The following is a 17,901-nucleotide window of genomic DNA, read 5'->3' on the forward strand; positions in this document are numbered from 1 at the left end:
GGTGTGTGGTGCCAGTGCTGGTGCCAGTGCACAGTGCTGGAGGTCAGCGCCTGGTGCAGGGCACGCAATGCTGGTGCTGGTGCCAGTGGATGGTACTGGTGCCTGTGCTGGTGTCAGTGCCCAGTCCTGGCACTCGTGACAGTGTATGGTACCAGTGCCCATGCTGGTACTGGTATCCTCTGCCTGGTACCAGAGCCAGTGCCCAGCAGCTGGTACCAGTGGCCAGTACCGGTGCCTGGCGCATGATGCTCGCTACTGCTGGTCTTGCCTGGTGCTCAGTGCCTCTGCCCAGTGCCCAGTGCCCCTGTCCAGTACTGGTGCCAATGCCCAGTGCCCCCCTACCCAGTGTCCGTGCCCAGTGCCCAGTGTCCCCTGCCCAGTACCCCTGTTCAGTACTGGTGCCAGTGCCAGTGCCCAGTGCCCGGTGCCAGGTACTGGTGCCCGGTTCCTTGTGCCCCCTTACTGGTGCCAGTGTCCAGTGCTGGTGCGGGTGCGGACACGGGTGCGGGTGTCGGTGCGGGCTGGTCAGTCGGTCGGTGCCGGGGCGGACGGGGCCGGGGCGGTGGGGGCCGGGCAGCCGGTGTCGGGCCGGGCCGGGCCGTCGGGGCCGGGGCGGTGCCGGGCGGGGCGGTCCGTGCAGGAGGAAGCGCACCGGCGGCAGAGCGGCCCCGCAGCCCGCCGGAGCCGCGCGGTCGGTGAGTGCCGGGAGCGACCGGCTGCCCCCGCCCCTTCCCCTGCCTGCTCCCCCTGCCCCTGCCTGCCCGCCTTCCCCTGCCTGCCCCCCTTCCCCTGCCTGCTCCCCCTTCCCCTGCCTGCCCCCCTTCCCCTGCCTGCTCCCCTTCCCCTGCCTGCTCCCCCTGCCCCTGCCTGCCCCCCTTCCCCTGCCTGCTCCCCTTCCCCTGCCTGCTCCCCCTGCCCCTGCCTGCCCCCCTTCCCCTGCCTGCCCGCCTTCCCCTGCCTGCCCGCTTTCCCCTGCCTGCTCCCCTTCCCCTGCCTGCTCCCCCTGCCCCTGCCTGCCCGCCTTCCCCTGCCTGCCCGCCTTCCCCTGCCTGCCCGCCTTCCCCTGCCTGCCCCCCTCCCCTGCCTGCTCCCCTTCCCCTGCCTGCCCGCCTTCCCCTGCCTGCCCGCCTTCCCCTGCCTGCCCCCCTTCCCCTGCCTGCCCCCTTCCCCTGCCTGCCCGCCTTCCCCTGCCTGCTCCCCCTGCCCCTGCCTGCCCCCCTTCCCCTGCCTGCTCCCCTTCCCCTGCCTGCCCGCCTTCCCCTGCCTGCCCCCCTTCCCCTGCCTGCTCCCCTTCCCCTGTCTGCTCCCCTTCCCCTGCCTGCCTGCCTTCCCCTGCCCCACCACCCCGGTTCCCCTTCTCCCCGTGCCTGCCCCGTCCCCTGCCCCTCTCCCTACTGCCCCTGTCCTGTCCCCTCCTTCCCCCGCATCTGCATCTCCTTCCCCTCGCAACCTCCTTCTGTCCCCTCCTCTCCCCAGGGCCTGTCCCCCACCTCCGAGACCTGTCTCCCCCAGAAGGTCCTACCCCACCCCACTGCCCTACCCGCACCCTGCCTCCCACTCAGCACCCCCTCCCGCACCCCAGCACCCTGCCCACCCCCATGCCCCCCTGCCCAGGCGTCACCCTCTCCTGCCTCCCCTCCCGCCTCTGCCATCAGGGCTAAACGGCTAAAGTGTACGGGTTGCATGTCGGGGTCCCCTAGGGCTGGCAGGGAGGGGGGGGAGCACAGCTCTGCACCCTGCTCCCAAACCTGTGGGGTCTGCTGGGGGTCCCTTTCCTGTGTCTTGAGAACAGTCCCGGCACTGACACCCCCTGAGGTTTAACGGGGTCTCTGTCTCACAGGAGGCGAGCAATGCCAGCTGGACCACGTGTGCTGACAAGAAGCAGGGAAATGGATCGCAGTGTCAGCCTGGAGAACCCCTACGCCAGTGTCAACATCCCGCGGGACCAGTTCCAGCAAAGCTTCATCACTCGCTACCTGAAGGATGAGCCAACTTCACCCACCATCATCACCAACCCCGCAGCTGTGCCCACCTATGGCGTGGAGGAGCAGGCGGACCCCACCAGCAGCTGGAACAGCCGAACCATTTCCACAGAGAAGTCCTGGTCCCATCCCTACAACCCCTATGCCAGCCTGAGGATGCCCAACGGGGAATCGCGTGAGTCCTTCTACACCGTCACCCTGGACAAGTCACCTAAGGGCCGGGAGCAGGAGGCCAGTGGGGCATGCAGCTACTGCAAGTGCTGCCCCTATTGCAAAAAATGCTGCTGTGTTGTCTCCTAAGGGCCCTCACTGCACTGGCAGGACATGCTGACCATGGGATGGGGCCAAGTGGCCCCACGGGGATGTGGCTGCGTGGCCTGGGCACCCCGGGGAGCTGCCCCGACGCCTGGCAGAGCTGGCAGCTGGGAGATGGCACTGGCTGGACTCTGCCGTTGCTTTTCACCCATGAGCTCTGCAGCCAGATACGCCGGTGATGGGCACCTGCTGGGTCCTGAGAGCCCAGTGTGGGGCATGGGGGAGGACAGGTCCCTCCCACCCCGCTGAGGCCCGGGAGCCTTGAGGATGATGTGTGCCAGTGCAGATGCCACCAAGAAGTGCCGACACTGGGGATGGGGCAGCACTTTGAGCCTGTGATCCTGTACCCTGACGCTGCCCGTCTGCTCTTGCTGGGAAACCCCCAGCTCTGGGTTGGAGGTGCAGGCATTGCCCACCTGCCGGAGGGTAGGTTTGGATGATGGCAGCCCTGCGTGCGTGGCAGAGGAGAGCATTGTTGCCACTGTCTTGGCGCAGTGAAGAGGAGCCAGGGACGTGCCCCCATCCGGCATGGGGACCCACATCCCCAGAACTGAGCGGTCCCCCCACCCACAGCGTCATGGGGATGTTGCAGCGCCCTGTGCCAAGCTCCGGCTGCGTACTGCTCCTCCTTGCCACGCTGCCCATGGGACAGAGGGAAGGAGACAGGAAGGAGAGACAGACAAAGCGTGGCGGAGTGCCGGGCAGCGCTCCAGGGCAGCACCTTACAGCACAGCATGGGTGTGGGTGTTAACGTCCCAGTGCCAGGAAACCCCCGGCTCCATTCGGTTCCTCCTGCCATGCTTGCAGGGTGCTGGGCACAACCCCTTGCCCCATCCGCATCCCGGCTCGGGGCTCCACACTGCATTGGGGCTGGGTCCAGTGTTGAGGGCTGGCCCAGCTCCAGCAGCAGGGTAGCACCGGGGCACCCCGTTTGGGATGCAGATCCCCATCGTTCGCCTTCTGCGACCCCCTGGGCATGGAGGAAGGCAAGCAAAGAGCCTGCTGGACTCTTCGCAGTGTGCTGGGGTGGCTCCAGGCTGGGTTTTCGGCTGGGGCTGGTGCCGCCGACCTGGAACAAGCCCGACCTGGAACAAGCCCGCCGTTGTGTTGGTGTCCCACGGGCGGCCGTGCTGCCAGGAGGCAGCTGCGTAAGCACTGCGGCTGCTGCAGGAGCTGCCTGGTCTGCAGGCCGGGGGCTTGGAAAGAGCGTGTGTGTTAGCAGATGACTTCAGGGTGCTGCAAATAAAATTACAGCCATCTCCTCCCCTGCCAAGGTACGCCTCTTCCCTCCACCCTGGGTTTTCCGGGATTCCCGTGTTACTTCTTGCGTATCCAGTCGGGTTGCGTAAGGGCAGTGCAGGGGGCACACCGCCCTCTCCTCTCCCCTCAAAACCAGGCTTAACTGTTGCAGTGCTGACTTGCAGCAACAGCAGTGGCATGCTGAGCGCTTCAGCTCGCTGCTGCCTGCTGCCCTGCTGCCAGCCTGGGCCCAACGCTCCCCTTACCCAGGTGTTTCCAGTACAGCCTGCTCCTGCCTGCCTGGGGACACTGGCTGGATGTCTGTCCTGTCTTTCGGAAAGAGAGAGCCTGGCTTTGGTGGGGGCTGGAGAAGGGGTAGGTTCCTGGCTGGACCAGCTGGGTGGGCTTCGTGGCACTGCCCCAGCTGGGTGCGACCCCCTTGGAGCCCACCAGCACTGGAAGCCCACCACTGGACTCCACCAGCACTGGAGCCCACCACCACCAGGGTCCCACCAGCACTGGGATCCTACCAGATCTGAGAGCCCATCAGCACCAGGAGTCCACCAGCACCAGGATCTCATCACCAACGAGATCTGACCAGAACTTGGAGCCCACCATCGCTGGGAGCCCACCATCGCTGGGATCCCACCACCGCTGGGATCCCACCACCACCAGGACCCCACTACTGCCTGGAAGCCCACCAGCCTTGAAATCCCACCACCCCTGGAACCTTCTGGGCTGGGGTGGCAGTGGCTTGGCAGAGGTGCAGGGCAGGGCACTCCCAGTTTGCCTCTCCCTCCCTGACCACTCTGCCTGGCCCAGCTCCCGTGCTGGTGGGTGGCCGTGGGGTGTGTGCAGCTTGCAGGAAGAGGTTGGCAGGGATGTGGCTCCGTGCTGCCTGCCCTGCACAAGGAGCACTCTTGTTCGCCCTGCCTGGACCGCGGGCAGTGCTGGCATGGGAACAGGCAGATCCACCCCCTGTTTGCTTTCGTGGCCCCGATGCCAGCCCTGCCCTGCCACAGAGCCCACCCGCTGCGTGGCTGGACGGGGACGTGGCGTCACCACATTGGCTTGGCTGAAACATCCCACAGAGGCTGCTCAGTGCCCTGGGGGTCTAATAGGCTCTGCGGGGACACACGTGGTTTGGGGATGCATGGCAACTTTGGGAGAGCCCCTGGCTGGCAGGGCTCCTTCAGCGGGGCGGCCGAGGGCTGAGGGATGTGCTGGCCTGGCCCAGGCAGGGCGCTGGCAGGGCGCAGCATCTGCTGGCAGTGGCAATGCAGTGTGTCACCACTGCCCTTCGCTCTTTCTAACCTTGGGGCGATGGCAAACAAGCTGGGAGAGGCTGGGCAGAGCGCTCCCTGCCAGACACCCAGGCAATGATTAATCCGGAGGCAGCAGGAAAGCCGGATGGGTGGGCAGGGGAGAGTATGGGATGCTGCCCCAGACCTTGGCGGGACTGTGGGTGACAGGGGCAGCTGCGTGCATGGTCCCATGGGTGCTTCCTGGGTGCATTTGATTTTTGAGGGGTGCTCAGGGGTGCAGAGGGTTGTGCTGGGTGATTGCCACCTCCTGTGTGTGCAGTGTGGGTGGTGATGCACAGTCCCAGCACATCTGGATCAGACCTTTGCACTCCCTGGGGGTGTCTCTCCCTGCCCCACCGTGCCAAAGGTCCCTGCAGCTCTCAGGGATGAGTCCTGGGAACAGGAAAAGACATTTCCCACCAGTGCTTGTCGCTGCTGATTGCAGATACGTCTCCCCTGTGCCTGGATTTGGGTGTTTCGGCAGGGCTCACAGAGCTGAGGGCTGGTTTCAGGCAGCGTACCCCTTGGTGTCACCCGGCGCAGCTTTGGCAGATGTGCAGCCCTTGTCACCAAGGGCTCCCCCCACCCTGAGCCCTGCCTGCTGGGTGCAGGGCGGGTGAGCTGTGGTGCACAGCCCCGCACCGGGGGCTTGCATGCAAAGGGCAGACGTGGCCAAAGGCAGCTGGGCATGACCCCTTGATGGCATGCAGCTCTTCTGGGATTTGGGAGGGGGACACGAGGCTGCTGGACAGGGGATGGGCAGCAGCTGGAGTGGGGTGGGAGGGCAGGCAGGGTGCATGTGTGTGCACGTGCACATTTCTGCAAGGAGAAGCAGCCGCGGCAGGGGGTCACTGTCCCTGGGCAGTGCCACAGGTACCCCCAGTTGTGCATGGAGCCAAGCCCACCCCTCTCGTTCATATGGTCTTTTTGGGCAGGGCTTCCTATGGCCCAAAGGGACTGACACCTGCCTGCTCCGTACCTCACCCCGCGGCAGGTGAGCTGGGCCACCACTGTGCTTTGGGTGGGAGAGTGACTTCTTGCCAGCTTTGGGACGTGGCCAGACATCCCCAGGCATCCGGCTGCCTGCTCATCCCTGGGCACATGGCCCTGGAGGGAACACTCTGTGCTCATCCGGGCGCTAGCTCTGCCCCGCTTGCCAGCATCCAGGGTGCTGGCACCCACCCTGCAGGCATGCAGGGTGGTGCCCTGAGATGCCAGGGCACAGTGGGAATCTCACACAGCTGGTTCCTGATCTGCCCAGGGCACATGGTCCTTGCCCCCACCTCGGCCAGTGGGTTTGGCCAAAACCAAGGTCCCCAGCACAGCCCTGTCCTGAAACGGCTGCCCCTCCAGCCCTGGCCTGCCACCAGCCTGGCAAGGGGAGGGCAACACCCTGCCATGGGGTGCCATCACTGCGCCTGGGGCCCCATGGGCACACATTCCCCGTGTGCACTGCCTGGGGAAACCTGTGACAGAGGATGTATCAGGATCCTGTGTCAGGATACGGCCGCTGCGCTCCGAAGGTGCTGTGCTGCCAGCTCTGCTGCCTTGCTCCCAAGCACCAGCGTCAAGGGGTCGAGTTTTTCTGCAGAGCCCCGTGACCCTATGAGGGTCTCAATCTCTAAACCTTCCAATTCTTGCTGCCGAGGAGTGCTGGAAACGTGGCCCGAGGGCTGCTGAAATGTTTGGTAAGCAGCAGCACGGGAGAGCCCTGCCTGACTCCTGCCTGCATTGCTGCCTGCTCCTGCCTAGAGCAAGAGCTGCTGCCCTCTCCTGCTCCCACGCAGAAATGCTGCTGGGTGTCCTGGCAGCCCTGCCCTGGCTCCAGGATGTGCTTTTCTCCTCCAGGATCCTGGGTCCAGGATCTGTCCCCCTACCACACTCCCGGCTTTAAATCTTCCCTGCTCGGAGCACCCTCCGTGCAGAGGCTGCAGCATTGCTGCTGGACCAAGGGCCGTGCAGGGGGATGGCAGCTGCAGGGACTGAGCCGGCCACCACCCTGGTGCTGTCACCTCCCCTGGGTCATGTATCGGCATGAATCTTGCAGGTGTCGCCAAGGGGTGCTGGGGTCTCCCCAGCCTGGTGATGAGCATGGGCCCTGGCAGAGCCGAGGGTAATTCAGCCCCCAGCTTGAGAACCTGGTCATGGATGTGTTTGTGGCAGTGGTCACCTCCAGGCACCGGATGAGAAGCACCACCCCACACGTGGGCACTGCCAGCTCGGGCCAGACTGGAGCCTCGGTGTCCCTGCACCAGCCCCAGCCCCTCCACCCCCACGAGCCTGGACCCTCGCTGTGCCCTCCTGCTCCAGTTGCAGCCATCCCTGCAGCCCAGACCACCTGGGGATATGTGGGCTGGAGTGCGATGGGGTGTCTCCACTGGCCAACATCTGCCCAGATGTTCTTGGCCATAGGGGATGGTCAAGGATGCGGAAGACTGCTGCTGCTGCCCAGGTACAGCTGATGTCCAAGCCCTCTCCTCCCACGGTGAAGCCCAGAGCTCCTCAGCCTCACGGGGATGGTTTCTTCTGCTAATGAAGCAGAGATGGCTGGTTAATGACCGCTCCTGGGGCTTAGATTTCGGAGGTCTTTGTTATCCAGGTGCTTGTAACCCAATCGCCCAGGCTTGGCTTCCCGGCTGCAGATCCGGTAGCACACCTGTCCCTGAAAGGTGAGCCCCTTCCCACTGCCTCAGCCACCAGCGGCCACCAGGACCTGGCTGGGGAGCTGCTGGCAGCTTGGGCCCCCGATGCTCCCCACAGGACTGCCGCAGCCCCCCGGGATGGCACAGCCCTTCTGCTACCTCCCCTGAGGTCCTGGGGGAGCATCTCAGGACAGGTAGGGATGAGGGACAGGGGAGGAGGGGAGGAGAGGGATGCCCGTATCTATTAAAATGCTTGAGGTCACCCATAGAGAGGGAGCGGGGATTTGGTGGCCTCCAGGAGAGGTTTGTAAATATGCTGGTGGGTACTAGACCCGCCCTGAGATGAGGCTGGATCCCTCAACTCCTCCCCACCAGCCTGCATGCCCATCCCCTGCTGCTGGCAGCCGTGCCACGGCAGCTTGGCACAGCCCGGGGCTGGCGAGGAGCAGGGCTGTGGCACTGCCTGGTCCTCTGGGTGCTGCTCCGCTGCCCACCTGGCTGACCCACTCCTGCCCACACTGTGTTCCCCACCGACCCAGAGCCCGAGCAGGATGCTGAGGTCCAACCAGCCCCGATCCCCCATGGGACGTAAGGGCCATTTGGCAGAGCTCCCGGCAGAGATGCAGGGGTGGCACCAAGGAAAACGCATCCCCCTTGGATGCAGGCAGAGTGGTGGCAAGGTCCTGCTTTCCTGGGCAGGGCTGTCCACAGGGCAGGCAGGCAGCAGGCAGGGATGTTGGGCAGGGAGCCTGATGCCCTTAGGAACCCACCACGTGGGGCTGGTCCCCATATCTCCCAGGCATTAGATGTACTCAGAGGTGGTATCCCACACCCTGGCCGTGGGTCTGACAGCTCCTCTCACCCTCCCCTCCCCAGCATGTCCCAGGCCAGCAGCAGCCCCCAGGCAGAGGACACGGGGCCACGTGTCGGGGCACACTCGCGCACCCTGAGCCGGGGCAGCCACAGGGTTGAGTGCATCATCTGCTACTCCTCCTATGACCTGTGCAGCCGGCTGCCACGCCAGCTCTACTGCGGCCATACCTTTTGCCAAGCCTGCCTGAAACGCCTCGACGCCGTCACCAATGAGCAGCGCTGGATTCCCTGCCCGCAGTGCCGCCAAAATACACCCACACCACGCGGTGGCGTCGCCATGCTCGACCTCGACCTGGCCACCTTCCTTGCCGTCAAGGCTGACAAGGAGCATCCCCGGGTGGCCGGTAGGTCCCAGCCTGACTCGGCCACCAAGGGCTTGTGCAAAGAGAAGGTGGTCACCCAGCAGCCGTCGCGGCTGTGCCAAGATGCTGTGCCCCCGGTGCCGTTCCCCCGACGCAGCTGCTGCCGTCCGTGCCTGTGCTGTGGGGTGACAGCGGCCTTTGAAAGCTGAGCCCGAGGAGGGGGCTGTCGGCAGTGCATGGGCAGCTGAGCTCCTGGGGTGCAGTCTGGGACCATTTTTAGACACCCCACGCCATGCCCCAGACTCACGTACGGACAGTAGCTGTGCTGGCAGCCTGGGAAGGGCTTCAGCTTTCTCAGGGTATGCTGTCCATCCTGCCAGGATTTGTGGTGCAACAGGGGGGTGAGGATCCCACCACCCCTTCATCCTGCCCACCCATCCCTCTGACAACTCAGAAACCTGATCCAGCCGTCACGGATGTGCCCTGGTCCCTGGCACAGGGCTTGCTCATGCCCAGCTTCTCCATGCACATGGCTTTGCAGCAGGGACATGTCCACTGAACATCTTCCAGACAGGGGACACAGGAACCTGCCACAGCTCAGTGACACAGCGATGCTCTGGGGAGTGTGTCCAGCACCCTGAGAGCCTCGTGCCTATTAAACAACGCTCTGTTGGCCCTGCTGGGCTGCATGTCTTGGTCATATTTGTTGGTAAGCCTTGGGCTAGCCTGGGGAAAGCCCTGCCTGCAGTGGGGGCGTGATGGAGAGAAGTGACCTGCCGGATTGCTTTCCTTTAACTGTTTGCTCTGTTGGCCATTTGCATGAGAAATTTGGGCATTCGGGTAGCTGGACAGTTGAAATTGAGGATGACAGAGCCCATGGGAACTCCTGCTTGGCCTTGTGCTCCATGCTTTCTGCCAGGTTTGGTTTTCCTGCCTGACCCTCTCCCCACCTCCCTGCCTGCACACCTGCATGCAGCCTGTCCAGAAGCCCTTCCACTGTTTTTCCAGGTCATGTCTTTGCATGGCTTTCCTTGCCTGACTCCAAACAGGGGCGCAAGGACGAGAGCCCAAACAGCTGGGTGTGGGTTTAACAGAGGCCAACTGGGGGGGGACTGGGGTGCACCAGGGTGATATTAATACAGTTCTTGGGCAGGGCTTGGGGTTGCCTGGGCAGCTCTTGTGGTCCTTCCTCAGAGCTTATTTTCTGCTTCCATTTTCCATGTGGTTTATGAGCTCTTGCAATACCCCAGCATCAGGCACCACTGGCTGCCCCTTGGGGCTCGGCAGGGGACCCCAGCCTGTGCCTCCCTGGGGCCAGCAGTGATCTCGTGCCCCCTGGGCAGTCCTGGTGCTTGGGTGTCCCCTGCACTGGGTACCAGGGCTGCAGCCAGAGGAGTCCAGCACCCATGCTGTGCACAACCCTCACCCCGTGCACAGCATCCACCCTGTGCACAGCCCTCACCCCATTCACAGCACCCACCCCATGCACAGCACCCACACCGTACACAGCGCCCATGCACAATTCTGCCACTTGGTGTCACCTGCCATAAAAAAGTCAGAGCTGAGATGTTCCCAACAGAGCCCCACTTGGGGAGCTCCAGCCATGGGAGCAGGAGCACCAGGGGTGTCCCAGGGAAGAGTTGCCCAGGGGGGACAGCAGAAGCATGGTATGGTTCAGGAACTCTGCGGGGTGGGTGTCTGCCTGCCTCTGATCTTTAATTACATGGAAGCATGCAATAAATTAAAGCCTACAAGGATGGGATAAAAGCTAACACAGAGTCTTAAAGCACCTTCCCCTCTATCTTCATTTCTCCCCAGATACTCCACGGTGGGTGGTGGGAAGAGTCTGGGAAGGGCCCATCCTTACCCCAGGCACTGCTCCGTACAAAGGTGTTACCAGGACTCTGTGCTCAGCCCGGCACCTTGGGTCCCAGCTCTGGAGAGTGCAAAGATCCATGGCTCCCTGTGCCTCAGCCCAGGTTCTTGCCTCTGTGCTCCCTCCCCTTCTCCACTGCATCGTCCCAGCACCAGAACCAAGCTGTGAAGCTTGGCCCTTGCCGTGTGCCCCTGTGCACGTCCCTAGTGCTCCCAGCCAGTGGCCGGTCTCTGAAGGAGTTTATCTGCCCCTCCACCATTTCATAGTGGGAATGGTCTTGGCATGCTGGCTGGGCACCCTGATTTACACCCCTTGGCCAGAGCAGGGCTGCCTTGGGGGACTCCTCCATCGGTCAGCACAGGACCACTAAGGTGTCCTTGCAGAGAGGATGCTCAGAGCAACCTCTCCTGGTGTCAGGCTGCACTGTTCCACATGGAGCTCAAAACTGCGGGAGGAGGCATGACAGGAGGGGAGCGGGGCAGCGGTGGGTGCAGCCCTGGCTGGGGATGGGGACCTGGGCTCTTCCTGCAGGGTCCTGGGTCCCCCTGTTCGAGAAGGGAGCAGTGACAGGGACCCACACGCTCTGCTGAGCACTAGCAACATGCATGAAGGGACAGTGGTGGCACTGCTGGGGTACAGGATCCCAAAGGGTCACCAGCCTGCAATTGCAGTGGGGTGCAGCCAATGTATGCAAAACAGGAGTGGAACCAGGCATGACCGCCACCAGCCCTGCGCTTGGCCAGTGTCCCTGGCAGGCAGGACACTGGGGACATGTCTCCTGCCACATGCCCTGGGGCTGTGCAGAGGGGTGACAGCGAGGGGCTGGTGGAGGAGCTGAGATGGGTTTGCAGCCTCTTGGGCTCTCTGAGCACAAAAGCTGGACATGGCCTTGCTTTTAATAGTTGGGATTTTTGCAAAGAATTTTGCACTTCTCACCTGATCCCAGGTGGCTGCAGGTGGTGGGCAATGCAACCCCTGGGGAGGAAGAGCATTTTGGGACAGGGCTCCCTAAAAATTCAGGTCCCCATAGAGCCTGCAGCTGCTGGTGGCATGAGCTGGTGCTGCAGCTCCACGTGGCTGCGGGTTTGTGCCCTGCTTCGGGGCTGGGCTGGGCTGGAGGATTCCTCTGAATTATTTCCAGATGGGGATTAATGCAGCAAACAGAGTTTGCTGCAGGATAGATAAACAAACCAAAGCTCCTCTGGATGCTATTAATAAACTGCCTGCCTGCTGCTTCTGCCCCAGATTTGGGAACATGCTGGTCCTGGCCTGGGGCGCAGGCACACACTGCCTTGCTGCCCTTCCAGCCCTTTGGCTGTGGGGCAGAGGTGCCAGGGATTCCTCCAGGACCATGACCGCTGGGGTCCCAAATGGGACAGGAGCTACAAGGGCAGGCATGGAGGATGCTGTCCCAGCTCCAGGCTCCCGTGCTGGGCTGTGGGTGGGATGAGGTGCTACCAGCCGTGTCCCCTGGTCCCCGCTGAGCTCTGCCAGGGATGGTGGGCACTGGGAGGTGACACCTCTCCTCTCCAGCCTTCTGCTGCGGGGCTTCAGGCAGCTTTGAAACCGGAGCAGGTGTAAAGAGGGTGGAGGCAGACTTTGAGCCCTCTCACACTGGCGCTGCCGTGCTGGGGCAAGGGTAAACAAGTTTTGGGCGGATGCAGCCCAGTGAGCTCACCTTTCCCACACCTTCTCATGTGGGGTCTCCTGGGTGTCCCCCAGTGTGCATGCAGATGTGTGATCCTGCTGGGGAGGAGGAGGGTGGCCCATGGGACTCACATCCCATCCCTCCTCATTTTGGTATGGCTTGTGGTCTCCTGCCAGGGGAAAACAGAGCTTGGCCAAGGGCTGGGATGAGCAGGGTAGCCCATGGCTCCCAGCAGAGCTCCCCACTGAAGACCTCTGGGCATGGTGGGCCAGCACAGAAGATGGGGTTAGATCTGCTGATGATATGATTTAAGCTTTGTCCCACCCCAGCCAGCTAGAGGGGGTCCTGGGTCCGTACACCCCTCTGTACATGGCTGGTGAGGCAGCACACCCATGGGGGATGCCCTGTGGGGAGGATGGAGGCCAAGAGATGGGTCTGGTTTTGCTTTTTTCCAGCTCTCCATCCTGCAGCGCACACAAGCAGTTAATCCTGGGCCGCACAGAGCTGGCTGCTTACCTGGCTGGAGCAGTGCCTGGCAGAGGGAGGGACGAGGGCACGGCTCTGCACCTTGCCAGGGCAGGCATCACTGCAAAAATATTTGCTGAAAAAAGTGCAGCTCCACCCCGAGGAAAACTGGGGCCGGGAGCAGAGCCTGCTCGGGGTTTGCAGACGGAGGGTGGCGGTGAGTGGCACGGGTGGAATGCGTGCAGCTGCAGGGAGCCGAGCACATTCACCCGCTCCCCTTGCACTACGTGGCACCTCTGGGCTCACCCAAGGGTGCCGGGCAGGGACGGGTGGCTGGGCAAGGCGACAGGCATTAGGGATCCTGCCTGTGGGGGAATCCTGGCACCAGAGGTTGGGGAGCCCTCGACGCCTCGGTGGGCAGCCATGGGCTGCTGGAGGGGCCCCAGCACCGTGCTGGCCTGCCTGCTTCTCCTGCGCCCGCTGCCCTCGCCAGCCTGCCCCGCCGTCTGCCGCTGCTCCTCGGGGGAGGCGGACTGCAGCGAGCATGCCCTCCACGGCGTGCCGCAGAGCCTGTCGGCCAACACCAGCAGCCTGTGGCTTGGCTACAACTTCATCACCGTGCTGGGGCCACGGTCCTTCCCTCCTCTACCGGGGCTGCTGCTGCTCAGCCTGCCCCACAACTGCCTGGGGCTGATCCACAGCCAGGCGCTGGTGGGGCTCCAGGCGCTGCAGGAGCTGGACCTCAGCAACAACTGCCTAACCGTGCTGACCCCCGAAACCTTCCTGCCCCTCACCAGCCTGGCCACGCTCAACCTGGGCAGCAACAGGCTGAGGAAGCTGGAGCCTGGGGTGCTGCGAGCCCTGCCCCAGCTCCAAGCCCTCCTCCTGCAGGACAACCCCTGGGTGTGCAGCTGCGGCATCCTGCCCCTCTGGCGCTGGCTTAGCCACAACAGGGAAAAAGTGCGAGGTGAGTGCCCGGAGGACCGTGTCCCCAAGCCCCCCACCCGCTCCGTGCTGGCTGGTCACCCTGTTGGGGCTGAGGCAGGACCCAGCACCCTGGCTGCCAGTTGGCTGTGGGCTTGTGTGGTCAGTGCCCATGGGGTTACGGTGAGGTTCCCCAGGACCCATCCCCAGGCCATGGCAGCTCCTGTGTCTGCTTGGGTGGATGTATCCCTGGGTCTGGTACCTGGTGCCCACCCTTGGTCCTTGGCCACCAGCAGGGATTGCCTGGACACAAGGGCTGGGCAATGTCCCAGCGATGGGCACCCAGCGCTGTCCCCAGCAGTGGCACCCATCCTGCCACGTTGAGGCGAGGCATGCTGGGCAACGGGCACCTGAAGGGGCAAGAAGAGCCTGTGTGTCAGGGGACCCAGCCAGGACTCAGTGCCTTCAGCCCCTTCCCCAATGCATTCATGAACATGGGTCTGATCCTGCATTTCTTCCCCCATGAACCTTGGTGAGAAACAACTCTGCCAGCATGGTTTCTCCCTCTGCTGCTACCCGCTCCTACTTGCTTCCACCTTGGGTGTGCGCTGGTCACTCGTGCTGTCTTGGACCTTCTGTGGCATCTTGAGGCTGGCTGCTCACTGCTCCCCACATCGGTCCCCTGGGAACCAGGCCCACCACCTTGCCTGCCCCATCTGCCATCCTGCCCCAAACCTATTTTCCAGTGCCCCCTCCAGCACTGTGCCCACCTCCCCATCCCATCACACTCCCTGGGGCGCAGGACATAGATGAGCCCTGAACCCTTACTGCTCCCTTTCTTTGTACCCTGCCCTGGGCGATCTTGGTCAACCTGGCCCCTGTCTCCCTGCCCTGGTCCCATCTGTCCCATACAGACCTGCCATCCCCTCTGTCCTTGACACCTACCTTGTCCCAGCAGCCCAGTGTGCCTATCAGCAGTGCTTTTCTCTTCCAGAGAAGGGTTTGCTCCTCTGCAGAGCCCCAGAGCAGCTGAACGAGTATCCGATCATGGCCTTCGGGAATGAGTCCTTCAGGCAATGTCAGGAGACCTCGCTGTCCGCCCAGCACTACATCGCCTTCTTGATCATTGGACCATTTTCCTTCATGGCCAGCATCTTCTTCTGCACCTTCATGGGCTCCATCACAGTGGTTTTCCACAAACTGCACAGGGAACCCCACTTCTGCAGGAGACCCCGCATCTGCAGGGGCTGCTGAGGCAGGGTGACCAGGCTTCAGCCCTGGGCAGGCTGTGGTCCATGCCCTTCTCCAGCCGTCTGCACCCCGCTCTTGCAAACATTTCCCTGTGGACCAGTGAGAGGATGCTCTGTTCCTGGAAATTGCTTTTCTTCCTCCTCCCAGAGGCCCCCGAGACAATGCCGAGCTCCTTCTGCTCCGCTGCTGGGGGGAGCAGCCTCCAGCCCAGCCCCCCTGCGGGGGGGGCTGCTCCCAGTGTTTCGGGAGGCTCCCCCAGGCCACCCTCAGACCTGCACCTCCCGTTCCGGGGGGGGCAGGTGATCCTTCTCCTCCAGCTCACCCTGGAGGAGAGCCCGGGGACCTCAGTGTGCCTTTTGCATTTCAGGATGCACCGTATGCTTCCGTGTGCCTTTTGGTGCATCCTGGGAGCCCCTGTGTGCATCTCAGGACAGACCATATTCCTCTGGGTGCCTTTCAGTGCACCCCAGGAGTCTCCATTTGCCTTTTGATGCAGCCCAGGAGCCCCTGCATGCCTTTCAGTTTGCCCCAAAGCCCTCCTTGGGCCTTTTTGTGCCCCCGTCACTCCCCGTCTGCCATCCAGTGACCCCAGCAGCCCCAGCGTGCCTTTCTGTGCCCTCAAGACCCCTCGGCTTGGCTTTTCGTGCATCCAAATGCTGTCTGTTTGGCTTTCTGTGTCCTGACAGGCACTGTTTTGCCTTTTGGTGTGCCCCAGAGCTCTCCGTGCGCCTTTTGGCGCACCTGAACATCTCTGTGTGCTTTGGGGGCACCCCAGAGCTCCCATGGGACTTTCAGAAAGCCCCAGACCTCTCCATGTGCTGCCGAAGGGCAGGGCAAGTTGCAAAATGTGTCTTTTGATAGTTTTTTTTTCTTTGAGACAGGGCTGCTGGTGCTGAGAAGGCTCAGCCAACAACCAAGATCTAGGGTGAGGCTGAGGTTTAGGGTGAGGGCTGGAAAGAGTCAAAGCCTCCAGCTCCCACTGATGTGGTTCGGCAAAGAGGCTGCCAAAGGATGGGTGAGGCTGCACAGTGGTTCCTCCCCAAATGCTTTTCCCCTAGGCTAAAGCTTATCCAAGGCCAAGGTCTAGGGTTAGCTCAGTGATGGGAGGGGGAACAAAAAAGCCTGTGTGGGTTTACAGCACAGAGCCTGCAGCCCTTGCTGCTGCCTCACCTCTCATCACCCACAAAAAGGGGCTGGGGCTGCCCCTGCATCTCCCTGCCCTTCCCTGCGGAAACACTTTTCCCCTGCATTGCGTGGAAATGCTTAGTGAGCGTACTGGGAGATGGCCTGGAAGGAGCTGGAGCTCTGCTCCAGAGGAAAGCACAAGCTGGGGTGACAACAGCGTCTCTCAGGGAGGAGCAACAGCCCTTTCTGGTGTGAGTTCTTACCTATTGCAAAGCGATAAGAGCCACAGTGAGATGACTCTGGCCACCAGCCTCCCCCTGTTCACTCAATCTCTTGCCCATGCAAGAGCTGCGGGACAAACCAGGGATGTGGCAGGTGTCAATGCATCCTTTGTCAAGTTCTTGGCAAGGGTTAAATAAATCATGCAGAGAATAAACCAAATGTCACCTCAAGTTGTCGCTTGCTTCCATTTTTATTTTCAAGGGAGAAACCAACCCAGTGTGCTGCCACACTGCTTGATTCCCACTCGGCTCTTCCTGCGGTGCCTCTCCCCAGCGAGGGCTGCAGGGAGCTGGTGAAAGCAGCAGCAGCTCCTCCAGTGCTACCAGCCCTGCACCAGGGATGGCTGCAGGACCTCTGCCAGGATCAGCTCCTTGCATAGCGCCTTTCCCAGGAGCAATCCCCAGCTCTCCCAGACCCTCTCTAGCGACAGCACTCAGTCCTTCCCGAGAAGGTCTGGGATTCCCATTTGGAGCTAGGACCTCGCTTGTCATCCTGCATGGCCACTTGAGCCCTTCTCCTTCTCCCAGATCGTCCTGAGGCTGAGACCCCCATGGAAGCTGGGCTGGTGGTCTCAGCACATGGGAGCATGCTGTGAATGAGTGATGTGGCTTCAGTTCAGCCCGGGGGAGCTGCCTCTGTGTTTTGCAAATCTCTTGGGGCACCTCCCTATGGATGGGCTGGTGTGTGGGGACTTCCCCAGACGCCTTCATCCCTGCAGTCCTCTGTTCCCAAAGGCCATCCCCACTGACAGTGCCCCACGCTGGCTCCCAGGAGCTGGGGAGCACAGCAGTGAGGGGGGACCATTTTCCCCTGGATGGAGGTGGGTGAGAGCCAGCTGGCATTGTGCTGGCATTTGGAGAGTTTCAGACTGTCCCTGGCCTCCCGCTGCCAGGCCTGTCCCCCTACAGTGGCGGTTCAGGCTGTCCATCAGCCTGGCATCCTGCAACGGTGATGCCCCTTCCCTCCCAGTCTTCCCTGCAGCTCCTGGCCTTTCTCCCTGCTGGCTTCTCCGTCCCTCCCCATCCCTCCACCTTTTACTGTTTGCAAACCCTGCAGCAGTGCTGGGTGAGGCTCTGATTCAGCACGGGGCTCCCTGCCAGCTTTGCCAGAAGGCAGGGACGGAAGGAGGCACACAGCACTGGAATAAACCACTTCATGATCCAGTCTAGACTTTACTGAGCTCTTGCAAAAACTTGGTATTAATGTTACATTGACGTATAAAGTAGAATGGTTCCAATTTCTCAGCTGGAGCGAGATGAACTTGATGGAGCCACTGCAGTCAGTGGGGCGATACTCACAGACCTCAGCTGCCGTCTGAAAATCCTGTCTGCAAAGGCTGCCAACTCTCAGGGGGAAGCCCCATCTGCCCGGCTGGGGCAAGGAGAAGGCAGTTCATGCCGCTGGGGCTTGCTACCACATTGCAGGTGGGTTTTCCACCTTCGCAGGAGGCGGGATGTGATGTCACCTGCGCGCGTGCCATAGCTGCTCATCACCAGCCTGGCTGGTGCCAGATGCTTCCCTGATGCTGGTGTCTCTGCACCTGCTCACAGCGCCGACGGGGAGGGTGGTCAGAGATGTTGGCACATGGGCACGTATGCTTGAGGGGAGGAAGGTGTGGGGAGGAACGGCGTCAGCCTGTCTCATTTGGTTCCCTTCTCCTGAACTGGGATCTG

At 62.3% G+C, this 17,901-nt stretch overlaps 3 protein-coding genes across 3 annotated transcripts; all 3 read left to right on the top strand.

The window, feature by feature from the left end:
* The first annotated feature begins 1,889 nt into the window (after positions 1-1,889).
* On the top strand, positions 1,890-2,282 carry CYSRT1 (cysteine rich tail 1). The gene has a single exon (XM_059828641.1). The coding sequence runs from the start codon at positions 1,890-1,892 to the stop codon at positions 2,280-2,282; it is 393 nt and encodes a 130-aa protein (XP_059684624.1).
* Positions 2,283-8,359: 6,077 nt separating this feature from the next.
* LOC104264244 (RING finger protein 224-like) lies at positions 8,360-8,866 on the top strand. Its single transcript, XM_009821222.2, has one exon. The coding sequence runs from the start codon at positions 8,360-8,362 to the stop codon at positions 8,864-8,866; it is 507 nt and encodes a 168-aa protein (XP_009819524.2).
* An 83-nt stretch (positions 8,867-8,949) lies between these two features.
* LRRC26 (leucine rich repeat containing 26) lies at positions 8,950-14,824 on the top strand. Its single transcript, XM_059829026.1, is given in 4 exon segments — positions 8,950-8,964; positions 12,898-13,014; positions 13,016-13,613; positions 14,565-14,824. Coding segments are annotated over 4 exon segments (990 nt in total).
* The last annotated feature ends 3,077 nt before the right edge of the window (positions 14,825-17,901 follow it).

Source organism: Gavia stellata, chromosome 24 (genome assembly GCF_030936135.1).
Source record: "Gavia stellata isolate bGavSte3 chromosome 24, bGavSte3.hap2, whole genome shotgun sequence".
Lineage (NCBI taxonomy): Eukaryota > Metazoa > Chordata > Aves > Gaviiformes > Gaviidae > Gavia > Gavia stellata.

Bases quoted from the DNA above. Each gene is read 5' to 3' on its own strand.
- CYSRT1 (XM_059828641.1), top strand. From the start codon at position 1,890: ATGGATCGCAGTGTCAGCCTGGAGAACCCCTACGCCAGTGTCAACATC.
- LOC104264244 (XM_009821222.2), top strand. From the start codon at position 8,360: ATGTCCCAGGCCAGCAGCAGCCCCCAGGCAGAGGACACGGGGCCACGT.